This window comes from Trachinotus anak, unplaced genomic scaffold (assembly GCF_046630095.1).
Source record: "Trachinotus anak isolate AG129_WGS33_773 ecotype Australia unplaced genomic scaffold, CSIRO_AGI_Tana_v1 ptg000032l, whole genome shotgun sequence".
Taxonomy (NCBI): domain Eukaryota; kingdom Metazoa; phylum Chordata; class Actinopteri; order Carangiformes; family Carangidae; genus Trachinotus; species Trachinotus anak.
In genome coordinates this window covers 19,518,335-19,531,628 of record NW_027273883.1, presented here as the reverse complement: position 1 = coordinate 19,531,628, position 13,294 = coordinate 19,518,335, and the positions used below count along the sequence as shown (strand labels likewise).

At 39.4% G+C, this 13,294-nt stretch overlaps 1 protein-coding gene across 2 annotated transcripts; it reads right to left on the bottom strand.

Annotated features, from left to right (window-relative positions):
• Positions 1–829: 829 nt before the first annotated feature.
• Positions 830–11,449, bottom strand: azi2 (5-azacytidine induced 2). Of its 2 annotated transcripts, none has more exons than XM_071468773.1 (7): positions 11,231–11,449; positions 10,364–10,480; positions 9,954–10,059; positions 7,428–7,561; positions 7,006–7,070; positions 5,490–5,614; positions 830–3,154 (listed from the first exon to the last, which is right to left on the bottom strand). In XM_071468773.1, the coding sequence occupies exons 1-7, from the start codon at positions 11,447–11,449 to the stop codon at positions 2,715–2,717; spliced, it is 1,206 nt and encodes a 401-aa protein (XP_071324874.1). In that variant the 3' UTR covers positions 830–2,714. The 2 variants fall into 2 exon arrangements, with proteins under 2 accessions (XP_071324874.1, XP_071324875.1); XM_071468774.1 differs by having other exon boundaries at positions 9,960–10,059.
• Positions 11,450–13,294: the final 1,845 nt, after the last annotated feature.

Genomic DNA, 13,294 nt, shown 5'->3' with positions numbered 1-13,294 from the left:
TGATCTGCCTATAGTACACAATGTATTTAAGTTTCAATTCAGGTGGAAATTTCTTAATGTTTTCCAATTAATTTGATTACAATATGACAGCTTTGGTTAAAAGGTTCCTGTTTCAGTTTTATTGGTATTTTGGGATTGACAGGGAGTCAAACATTGGCCTGAGTCAGACCACAGACAACTGTCTGGAGCCGAGTTAACTTCTTAAATCAATAAAAAAGAATTTTGAAGGGTCAGATCACTTTATTTAATCAGTTGTGTTTATTGTTTGAAAAATTTTAAACAATTCAAGTAGAAATCGGATTTGGTTCATTCTCTTAATGTTGGCTAATTATGAGGAAAAGTGTCAGTGACTGACTGTAATTTGGTATTGTATTATTGCAATACATAATATCAGCTATAGTCCTGGTTCTTCAGTGTTTTTTTGTTTGTTTTTTTTTTCATTCCCTTTGGTGTTGTAATCCATGGATGTGACTGAGGTTGGTTTCTTTGTAATTAAGATTATTGAAATCATATCAGTCTGCAGCTCTTGTAAATTGTAAACAAGGCCGTGCAGTGCCTGAATTTAATGACTTAATGTTCAGTGTGAAATTATAGGTGGACATCTTTCTTTTTCAGTAAGTTTTGTTTTATTTTAGCTTTTAGGTAATCATGATTTTCCACAGCGTAAAATTATATTTTAAGTTTAAATGACTCAAAATGTCATTTCATGTGTGCTGGTTTCAACTGTAAAGCAGCTTGATATACCAAAGCCAACAGTTTACTACACTGAACCACATAATCTCATTGCTAAAAATATGAGTGGAGACACAGAGTAACCTCACACAGTCACTTCCTTTCATTCGTTTAATCGATCATATTTACAAACAGTCTGAAGTGCAGTAAATCTAAAATAGAATCCATATCTACTGTACATTGCATTTTGGTTTGCAAATCGTTTACAGAAGTATGAAACTACTGCTGTAAAATAACATTTCTTAAAAATCAACAAAAAGACCACAGTTATCATGGAACAGAACGAAGAAAATGCAAAAACAAAAACTCTTCAATGACCACAGGCCTTTGGGCTTTGTGCACCTATTCATCAAGTCACAGCTCACATTTCCTCAGGTTAATACACTTATTATCTTGCCACCATTGCAGACAGCTATAGATCACAAGTACTGAGGGGTTGGGGAGAAAAAAAAACCCAAAACAAACCAAAACCTATGGTCTGGAGTGCAAAACCGCTTTTGGCAGAGTACTGAAGCCCACCATTTACATTTATACAGATATGCACAGTCTTCCTTCTGTATATATTGTATTCTAGTCATAATGTGTTTTCTTGTATACATCGTTCAGTTTATACTCAAACGACTCTGAAAAAGAGAAATCAAAGAGAAACTTCCTTCTTCACACAACAACCTAACTCATACTGCAAAACAAATGTGTCATAGTTTGACATCAGCACAGTACAGAGTTTAGATACATTTCCCACTGTTCAAAATCAGGTTTCCAACATAATCAGGTTTCCAGTGTATGGATTCTATTCCATCAGTGCTTCAAATTAAAAGTCCTACAGAAAAACATCCAACAATGCACAACCTTACATATACAGGTCCCTTTACAATTGAATAATGAAAACATGACAGGTACTGTTTGATAGTAGTTCTGAGAAAATTGAATATGTGATAACAGGCAGGTTTACAGAGGCTTGCATGAGTTGTGAAGTGTCTGTGAAACCGTAAAAAGTTGAACCTTTTCCAGTGCCAGTGTAGGTGAAGTATTTTATTTCAGAAAGCCATACATTTTTAGATTAAAATTATTATTTACTAGTCATTTCACAATCTCCTCAAAAATCCAAATTGTGTAACTGCATTCTCAAAAATGATTTGATAAGCGTAGGTAGATCGACAGCCTATTCTGATAATGATTCATAATGACTGATGAAAATAAGAATTTTGAAAAAAAAAAAAAGTTTTTTTATTTGGTAGTTGTTAAAATTTGGATCAACCATCTGATTATCCTACAGTTACAGTATGTCTGTCTCCATCACAGTACAGACACAAACAAATCAAGTCCTCATACCTAGAGATCTCCCCCTCATGATCATGAGACAGACATGGGTCTAAATACCTTGTATACTTTACAGAGATCAAATGTAAAAAGATTTGCATTGGAGGGAGTAAAGTTTTACAAATTCTTCTACTATGTGTCCAACTTTGGCCCCAGTGATCACTGGCCACATGGCCAAATGGAGAAAGAGGCCCTTTGAACCCTACTGGGTTCATTATGACAAGATACAGATACAGGCAGGCGAGAGGTGCCCACACACTGATCTGCACACACAGGCACACTCTGATGTGTGTATATGCACACACAGAAATTAAATTGCTTGTGTGCATGCTTGCACACACTTATACATGTGCATACAAGGACACATACACATGGACAAACTATTGATTCTACTGAGGGTCTCTCCTCCACTTTTCCTCTGCAGGGTCAGATATGTTCACCGATGCAGTGTGCAGAGAAATGAATACGTTTACAGAGTCTTGACCTCAAAAAGGCTTCCTCTGGCTTCAACTAGTTCCCACAACCGGTAGGTCCAGTCCACTCCACTCCAGTCCAGCCCAGAGGAGTGGTCTTATCAACTTAAGGCAGGTTAGGTGGTAGCTATGTGGCAGGGTTGGAGTGTCCATTCATTAATCTATTTTCCATAATATTACACACTCTATTTAATAGGGCTTGGTCCACTCAGTATTGGGAGGGCTCCTGGGACTGCAGTTTCCCATTGAGCATGAGGAGTTGGATGCAGCGGAGTGTCCCTCCCAGAACATGGCGTCACTGGGCTTGGGGGGACTGGGGAAGGACCTCGAGCTCTCATCCAGGGAAGCTTGGTTCATGGGAGGCGGAGGCAGGACGACAGAGCAGGCATTGCTCCCAACCAGAACCTCTCCTGAACAGCTCTGTGAGGGCCAGGGCCCATTGTACCAGCAGTCCTCCTTCAGACTGTCCGGCAGCAGGGTGCCTGAGGGGCCGCCGACAGGGGGGCAGGGGCGTCCGGAGCATGAGGGGAGTGGGGGGGCACTAGGGGGACGAGGTACTGACACCCTGGGAACTGGGTGGTTGTTCTTTTCCACATCATCCAGACACTGGATTGGAACTGTTGAGGCAGCTAGAGATCAAGAAAGTGATGGGAGACAGAGGGGGAGGGACAGTGAAGGATAAAGGGAAGAAAGATGAGAGTGAAAAGCAATAAAAAGTTGCATGTGGTTGGATTGAAAGTTGCAAAAATTCTTTGTCTGGTGAGAACCTGAGCTTCAACAACATGTTGATTTTGTTTTTCAGAAGTGGAGGCTGCAGCATCAGTGGTAATATTTGCATCTTGTTTCCAAGAATTTTTTAAGAAACAACATTTGGACTATTACTCCTCTGCATATTTGTAATAATTGTGTAACCAATTTCATTGTATATTGATATGGTGACATTACTACACACAGCTTAACAGTTACAGAGCAACTGCACTCTCAACTGGGCCGAATATTGAGAACTGTAAATTACCAAACGCTGACAATGAATGCTTCTGAGATTCTTGGTTCTTTTCATTTATCCTTTAATCACATATTTCCTGCTTTAATTTACACAAAGCTCTTGTATGACTGAAAAGATTAGTTGCTAAATGAAACAAGTTTTTCCAATATCTTTCTCAGTAAGTTTTTTGACATATAGTTCAATTTGAGTGCACTTAAATTGCAACTGCAGGATTATGGGTGCGACACACTGAAGAATAAGTGAAAGAAATATATTATTATTTCTATGTTGATAATTAACTACAACAGCTACGTCAGAAATTGATTTCTAATTCTTTCTCAATTAATGTCTATCAATTTCCATATTTCTGATAAGCTGGTTACAAATGTGTATGAGATTGTTTGAGATTGTTGTTTTAACTTCACCATCATCGTCTGTAAAATCTAAATGAAACCATCTACTCTTTCCTCCAATAGCCAACAGAGGTCTGTTTTTGTGTTTGGCACCATGATCGCACCTCTGCACTTATTTCTGTAGTTATTTACATGTGGATTAAGCTCAGGTTTCGAAAGAGATAGAAATCTTAAGGTGCATTCAGCAAAGCTGTTTGATCCCTGACTAGATAACAGGCCTCACGGTGTAAAAAGAGTAGTGAAAGTAAAATCACACCATGCAGCAGGTTGCATATTGTACACCATAACCTCTGCACCATGTAAATATCCAAAATAATCATCCAACCCTCACCAGAACAATCAAACAAACCTCTATGCATAAACTAAGCCACACAAATCAAATGTCCTAATCTCACACACACATCATTGCTCTGCTATCAAATCATCATCTTGAGTGAATAATAAAGTTTAAATGAGAGTATCTCCTCTCGCTTTTTCCCCCTACCTCTCTCCATCCACACACATCTATCCATCCATCCCTCCCTGCTACTCCTCCACGAGAGGGTCTCCTGAGTCTAGGATTTGAATAAAAGTGATTCCAAAGGAGGAACATTAGAAGAATACAGATGCACAATATGACTGAATAAATACATAGCTCCCCCGCCTCCCTTTCTTTGCCACTCCTGCTTTCCTTATTTCTCTCCATCTGTCTCATCTAAGTTACAGGATTACCCTCTTATTCAGTGGAATAAATAGGCCAAGATTTATTTTCTTGCCATATTTCGTTCTAATTTTCACCTCCTGGTCTCCTCTTCTGACACTCAGAGGGAATCGACAACAGAGGTAATCTCCTCTGGGGTAGAATAAATCATCACAGAGGGAGGGGAGAGGAAGGATAGACCATTTCATGATGTCCTTTATCAAAGTGTTTGGGCACTAAGATAGTATCTGCAGTCGTATTGCACCCTTATACAAATTGTAACAAGGAGCAGCAGGAGAAATCTTCGCACTACGTAGTACTTTGTAAAAAAGCCTTCCCTTAAGTGAGGAGAGGCAGTAGTGACTCCCCCCTTTCATTTGATGTTAGCCACATTAGTTCCTGTCGATATAATCTTTTTTTAAGAGGGGAGGGGGGCAACAGGCCAAATACAGATATGCAAAAGTAAAGCTACAATCACATTAATGCACACAGTTTTTATTTAAAATTGTGTGTGTTAACATGTTTTTCAACACAAATATATAAAAATGAAAATAAAGAAAATATAAAATGAGACAATAATGTGATATAAACTATACCAGTCAAAAGTTTGTGTGTGTGTGTGTGTGTGTGTGTATGTATGTGTATGTATGTGTGTATATATAAGATTTCAAAACTGCACTCACTGCATCTGAGCAGTAACCTGTAAGATAAGACTATAGGGGGCTATAGGGCATACAGGATGCTCCCCATGTTGGGGAGCTGAGGAGGTGTGAAATGGCAGCAGGGGAGCAGTGCTGGTGAGTTCACATATACTGGCACACACACACAGACATGAAGGCTGGGGAGATTTATATTCAAGAAACAATAGTCTCTATATTATGTCTTACCTTGTCTTGTCTCACTGATCAGTGGCCGGAGCTTCCTGATCAGGCCTGTTTGGTGCTTCAGCTCTGAATGGAGACGAGTGACCTCACAGCGCAGAGCCTGGCACATCTGCTGCATGCTCCTCTCACTAGAGATTAACAGAATATCTGATTTAAACATCATGTTTTAGGGCATTTTGTGTTGTTAGAAACATCCAACTGTCAGACAGGATCCCATGTGGTAAAGCATCATAAGATGTGCAGCATACTGTGGCTCGTTATCCTTCATATTGTTGGAGGTACTCCTTATACTCAAGCAATGATCAATTTCACCTATTTTTTGAAATTCCAAGACATAAAACTGTCACATAAGACACAAATTTGGTCAAAAATAGTGGGATATATAATTATAGAAGCCTGACCTATTTACCATATTACCACAATTCCTGGAGGGGCTTGTTAATAGAGTGATATCTTCAGATTAAGATTAAGATAGCCTTTATTCGTCCAACAGTGAGGAAATTATATATTAACAAAATATACAACAACAGTAGCAGCAGATTATGGATATTGCACAGTTGCTGTGTGAAGTTATTGCACTCTTTGTGATAACTTTAACTCTGCAATATTGTTTGTTTCTTTGTTGACACATTTCATGCAGTCACTAACTGTGCAGACAAGTATCACAGGTGATGAGCATATTCAGCACAAGTTCACATAACTACGGTACATTTAGGCTATATTTGACTTGCAAAGGAAAAACACATTATTCGCTACATTAACAATGATGCCATTTTCAACAGTAAGGGCAGCCTGTAATGATGCTAAATCTCACAGTGCCATCAGCCGTATTAAAATGTGGTAGGTCTGCTGAGGCCAGCAACACCTACAAACTGTTCTATCCACACCTTTGGTAAAGACGCAGAATCTCATCAACACTTAGTGTCTTAACTTCAAACACCAGCCTCAAACAATAAAAAGCACGAAAAGAAAAAGTGCGAGGAAAAAACTAAAGCTTTTTGTGCTGCTAAAAATTAACACCTGAAAACTGCTGACATGAGAAACAATTCTAATGCACCACGAACAGAAATGTAAGTCACTGCTAATTTACAGAGGATTATCTTACTGAAAAAGTAGGTGGAGGGCAATTCCATATGCCATAGGGCTTACACACACTGGAGTGCAAATTTGAACTATTTCTACTGGACACAAGTGCTGTGCTGGTCTCAGTCATATCTAAGGGTCAGCTGCTTCTGCATATCATGAGCTGTTATGCAGACAGAGTTAGAATGTGTAAAGCTGCACCCTCCTCTAGTGGCCAATGAATGCAACAACACACTAGGAAGGAGCATAGTGAAATAGTGAAATCTCTATTACAGCACACCTGACCTGTCACACCTGTGTCTCAAGTCCCCCACACTTGTGCCTCATGTTGTTTCTTGTACTTTTTGGTTGATAAATGTTTTAAAGGACCACTGTGGTGTTTTATTGTAGCCAGAGCAGATTGCCACTCTTCAATGAAATTCATAAAGCACTCTACCTCGCAATATATTTTGCGTCACTGGTCAGGTCCATGTCTGGTCCGTTAAGGCCATGGGGTTCCTCCTAAAACAGAGATGAGTTATACAAAATACATAGCGGAGAGTATCTGAAGTTGTTTTTAACTAATTCCATGTTTTTTTTTAAATCATAACATAACTCAGAGCTCCTCTGCTCCCCTTCATGTCGTACTCCTTTTTCTTTTCTTTCATTCTTTCTTCTTCTTTCCACTACTCCCTCACTAGTCTGTTTCCCAGTGTCACTCTGTCTCTCTCTGCCCTAACACCTCTCCTCCACTTTCTTCTTCTTCTTGTTATGCCACATCTCTCCAAGATTCTACTGTTTTTCGGTGCTGTTCTTCTCTCACTCCCTCTTTTCTTCCTCCTTGTTTTTCCACAGCTCTTTCTTCCCACCTTTTCTTACCCCACTTCTCTCCACCAGTCTGCTGTTTTCCAGTGTCACTCTGTCCAGCTCCTGCTGCAGTTTGTGGATCGTTAGTTCAGCGCTGACCTGGTCCACCTGCCAGTAGTCCTGAGGGCTGTTCAAGCTCTTCATCACTGGACACACACAATACAAAAGAAGTTAAATAGTCACTGTTGATGAGTGAATACATGTTAAATTTAAATATTTATTGTAGAACTTTTTAACTTGAAAATGTTAAGTGCTAATGTCTTCCATTCATCATCATTATCATCATCATCATCATGAAGCTTTATTCATTTTCTCTGGGATACATTGAGGGGTGACCCTCATTTTTAATTATGCTGAGATTACATAAGCAGAAAGAAAATAAACCAAACAGCAGAAATACAAAACGAATTTCCTAATAAAAAAAATTACATTCAAAGACATTAAGATTTAAAAGATTTAATTTTGAAAGTGTCCCACTGTTATCAGGCAATTGAGGTGCCTGAGTGCTTTGTAGGTTATTCCATGTCCATGTGTAGGTTATTCGCACTTAGTGAAGTAAGGTAATTTGGTCATTCATTTAAGAGTGCTTTGTAAACAAATATATATCAATGTCTCTTCTCAATGAGAGGATCAGACCTTTTCATAAAAAGTGCAATGATGGGGACTGTAGGTGTCTCCAGTGATAATTCTAATAGCAGACTGGTATACAGCATGTAAGGGCTGGAGAGTGGTAACAGCAGCATGTCTATATATTACATCACCACAATCCAGGACAATAAGAAATACAGCTTCAACAATTCTTCTTCTACTGTACATGGGACAGCAGGTTCTATTTCTACAAAGGACACCAAGTTTCGTCGAAAATCGTCATTCGAAAATATAGAAATATCATCAATCAAATGTGCTTAAAGGTTCTGTAAACAAGATTTTAAACAACAATAATATAGAAGCAAACAACTATTTTATGTGCAAAGATATAGTGGACTAATGGTGTCCTGAGCAGAGAACAAAGTGACACTGGGTGTGTTGTAATCTGAGCTTCTTTGCTCTTTGTTTTGGTAGCTGGTCTGGCAGCGTGTGCATGTTAGTGCATGTGAGTCCCTCCTGTTAAACCTTTGACCCTCCCCGCGTTTGCAGCTTCAGGTTAAAGTGACCTTCCAGAATTTCTTCCACTGAAGAAACATTTTTTGTCTAAAAAGGCCTCAGACAGAGAAAGAGATCAGACCAGAGCACGGGCGGACTGACCAACAGGACTACTGGCTCAAATCCCAGTCAGCTGGTGGCCCATCAAAACATCCATAAAGTTTTTATAGTTTTTACTGGTTTTGTCAGTGTCTGGTCCCAGTAGATAGGTCCAAGGGTGAATTGTGTGGGTCAGAGCCAGTACTGGTCTTTACCAAGATGAAGACCCCTAAGAGCCGTGAAAGTCTCAGAACCAGCTTTTCTTCTCTTCGATGAGTGAGTAACTTGATGCTCCTTAATGTTACACGTCTGTTTTCATTAGTGACTGACTACAGAAGACACGATAACGTTAGCTGACTCTCTGTTACTGACACTAGGAGTGTGTTCAGCAAACATTGCTATCGCTAGCTGGCTTACTGCCAGCAATGCTGTGGAGCATATCACGGCAATGCTAGCATAGCTTTATGACTGTGGCTTGATTGGTCATGTACACAGAGTAACTTTATTCAGTCGTGCCTTTCGTGAGTGTAGTGGCAGCTTTCACTAGGCTTAATAACACATTGCTGAGAACTGAGAACCGAAGGGACGGGGGGCTGTGACAGACGAAGTAAGTTTGTTGCTCCGGGATGCTGGTGGTCTGGTGCGACATCTAGTGGCAGTGACAATGTTTTACAGAAGCTTTGAAGTATCACAAATAAAAGTGCCTCTTATACAATAGCCCCTTCAAGAATGTTATGATATCAGATTATATTACTGGATTATCTCTATTAATGCAATAATATGTAAAGAGTATTTGAATGTTGTAGCTGGTTGGGGTGAAGCAAATTTTTACTAATTTGTACATTATTGGGTAATTGAATTTACAAAAGTCATCATATTTTACAGGTTGCAAGCCACTTATTACATGTGATGATTTGTGTTGATAGGCTTTGTATGTGAAAGTTTGATTTGAAAAGGCCTTATTAACTAGATTATACTTGTTAGATAAATGTAAAAGGTACAGAGTAAAAAGTACAATATTTCCCTCCCTAAAATACAAATACATCAACACTGTACTTACTTAAATAAATGTAATTAGTTAGTTTCGTAACTAGTTTTAAATGTCATACTTGAAATTTTGCACAGACCTCATTATCAAAATGTTTTAACACATAGATATATAATATCATTTTTTCCTCGTGTTGTATATCCTACAAATCTAAAAGTTACTCCCAAACACAAACATACGCACAAGTAAAGCAAATGTCGACTCTGTGTTTGTACTGAATGTTTTTGTCCGAGCATAAAATAAATTCCATTGTTTCTACTGACTGCTGCTCTTTTATACAGAATAGAAAGCAGGCCTGTGTGCTCTACCTGTACCTTGGCTGGTCTCCATCTCTGTCCTCAGCTGAAGCAGCTCCAACTCTTTGGCCTGGAGCTGCTCCGTCAGCAACCTCTCACTCTCGCTCTTCTCCTTTTTCTGACAGAGAAAGAGAGGAGACAGTTATGTCGAATGTCGATGACGGGAGAGTCAGCATTCACACCAATGCAGGAAACTCATGCTCCCAGATAAGGTCAGTGTACCTGTGCTTTATTTGTATAATTACATCATAAGCTTGGTTGTTTTACTTAATTTCTGAATTAAAACTATAGAAAAAGAATTAGTTACAAAAAACACTCTCTTCATTGTTTCTTCACCGATTTCAGGATTTCTAACATACACAGTCTTTGCGGCAGGTACTAGCGTCAGTTTGAGGAAGGTTCAAAATCATCAGTATACTCACCAGTTTGTTAAGCTCCATCTGCAGGTCCTCCTTCTCTATATAGATACCTCGGTAAGCACTGAAGGCCTTGTTCACATACTGGGGACCCTCTGATGGAGGCGCATCTGGCCTGAAGAGCTACAGTGGCAATAGATAAAACAAACAGAGAAGACAAGAGAAGAGGTGAGATCTGTTTCACTGAATTTAAATATCTGTGGTAGGAAGTTACTTTCCTCCCACCACATCCTATCTTGATGGCACAAATACTGCAACAGATAAAACCAAAACTGAAAGATGAAACACTTGTAGAGAAACTTTCCTGCCCACATATTGTGCAGCATTTTCACTTTAGCCCACCATCCGTATTACGACCCTTCCTGTTTACATAGTTCTCTATGCATTATATTGGATGCTTTGTTATTTTAAAATCCAATTTTAAGAGGCTTCTCCTCCAGTGTGTAGGGCTCCAACACATTGTTTGGCAATACCATGCTTTTCCAGACCTCCTCTCTGTTTTTTGACAGAGCAGATTTATTTCTCATTGTTTTATAGCTTTAACTATAGGCCAACAATATTAATGATGCTGGCATACAGACTCTCCCAGAGGCAAGTAGTTTACAGTGTGGTGTTGAATTTGCTGACTTTTTCTAAACTTTCTCTAAGCATTTTCTGTTTGTCCATAATTCTGACATCCTGGGAAATGGAAAAGGAAACTGTTTTCATTCATCTCTGTCTTCAGCTCAGCCTTTCTAAACCTTGCACTCTGGCTGTAAGACATCATGGTAAGCAGCAGTATTTTCTTTTACTTCACTCGCCATTATCTCTTCCTTTTATCTTCTCCTTGCCTCTCCCCCATCATCACTACTTCCTGCCCATTTACATCAATACCTTATCCTCCAGCTGCTTAACCCTCTTCCTCAGCAAGGTATTCTCTCGTTCTGTGTCTCTCAGCCTCTTCTTGATGTCCTCATAGGCTGTGACCAGGGCGAAGTGGGAAGCAACAGATTCGTCGCCAGCACACACCGATACAGGGCTCTCACCAGCGGCTGTGTAGGCTGTCTCATGTTTGAGAATACAGATGTCATCATCCACTGCCAGGGGCTCCATGCCTGCACAGGCCTACTCTGTAGCAGATAGAAGACCTGGGGAATAGACAAAGAGTTTCATTTTCAAAGTGATAAATCTCTTTTTGTTTTTGTAAAAGCCAAAGACAAAACAATGACTGCAGGCTGAAATGAAATATGTTTAATGAACTTACATTAGAGCCTCCTATCCCAAAGCATTAGGCAAAGAAGTCTTGTTATTACACATGATCTTCACATTTATTTGGACATGTTGGGGGGTAGGTGGTCATTACTACTTTTGTTCTGCATATCCTACAGATCACTCTACACTCAAACAACATCCTGGTGCTGTGACTTTGTATGGTTGATGACACTTTGAGTTTCTAAAGGTAGTGCCCTCTTCTCTACTCATGTTTAATAAGGGATGGCCCTCTATTTCTTTCATACAAATCACTGCTGCAGAATGTGTGCAGCATGTCACTTCCTGTGTGCAAGAGACATTTTGATAAGAGCTACCAGAGGTAAAATGTTTAGCACAGATGCAACAACACTTCATATATGCTTAATCAAAATATTATCAAAATTGCAATATGGCCAAGTGCAATATCAAAATCGCAGGAGCTGCAATTTTTAAAAACGGGTAAAATGTGTCACAGTTTAGCAAAATGAAGAATTGTCGTGCCACAAAGACACATTTAGATCATATTCTCCGTATGTAAAGGAACATGCTTGTATGACCCATCAAATAACAAATCATCATTATTTTTATATTTATATATGTATTCAGTGGAAATTAAATTAAAAATCACAATATCTGCCTAAATAATTGCAATGAGATCTTCTTCATACATGTTGTTTGGTCTGGAATTGAAGGGAAATTGTGGGTAAGGTGTTTGAGCTTAAATTTTATGGAGTTTACAAACTGTAAAACTTTTTAAAAACATTTTTCCATCATTTATATGTCCTTGTATTATTGGCTGCTCAAGTCCTTTTTTTACCAGTGAGTTTTGGATTTATCATTAGTTTATGTGGGAGTTCAGCAAAAGTTCTAGAGTTGACTTTCTGTAGGAATACAGTGACTAGGACAGGCCACAAACAGCATCAGGCCATATGTGAATGAGTTCAGTCCCACCATCATCAAACCAACCTTACAATAACAGATATCTTTCTTCTGCAAAGTTGACTCAGCCTCCATCAAACTTTAGCTATATAGCTCATCTGAACAGTCTGTTCTACAGAGCTTGGAAGAAAAATGACCATTTGGCTAAAGCATCAACAAAGGTGGGAGTAAAGGTGTGCAAACCTGTACAATTTATTGCAGAGGGACTGCAACACTGGTAATAGGGGCTTACATACAGTGTCAGGTCTGTAATAGTCTATATGAGATCTGTGTAAAGGCAAAGGTAAACTTGATTGTGCACAGTTGCACGGAGAAAGGGGTCTCACACTGACTCGGTTACTGGCCTGTTGTTATCAGGATGTCACATTGTCCAACTGGCTCTAAGCAAGAATTTTATCAGCAGACACCCCACACACCCTCCTGCACTCTCTCTGTTTGTAGCTCGGCAGCAGAGACGGTGCAGCCAACGCTGATGATGTCAGCATGCAATGATGCAGCAAACACTGAGGAGCCAAGTTTTTCACACGGGGAAGTTTCAGCAGGATACCTAAAAAGGCTGTTAGATGCATGTCAAGGTCACAAATCAAGAAAAAACACTGCTGACTTTCATGGACGACTTCATAGAGTGCTATGAAATCGAAAGTGACCACCGCAAGTACACAAAACGAAAGTGAACGCGTGTGCAAAACAAGCCACAAAGAGCAACGTCATTTCATTACACTTCCTTTGATAAATTTCAAGAGCAAACGGCTGACAGGACAATGACAT

Excerpts from the sequence above, each read along its gene's own strand:
- azi2 (XM_071468773.1), bottom strand. The coding sequence starts at position 11,449 with ATGGAGCCCCTGGCAGTGGATGATGACATCTGTATTCTCAAACATGAG. Across the intron at positions 10,481-11,230 it reads TTAAGCAGCTGGAGGATAAG|CTCTTCAGGCCAGATGCGCC; the intron begins GTATTGATGTAA and ends TTGCCACTGTAG. Across the intron at positions 7,071-7,427 it reads GACTGGTGGAGAGAAGTGGG|GAGGAACCCCATGGCCTTAA; the intron begins GTAAGAAAAGGT and ends TCTCTGTTTTAG.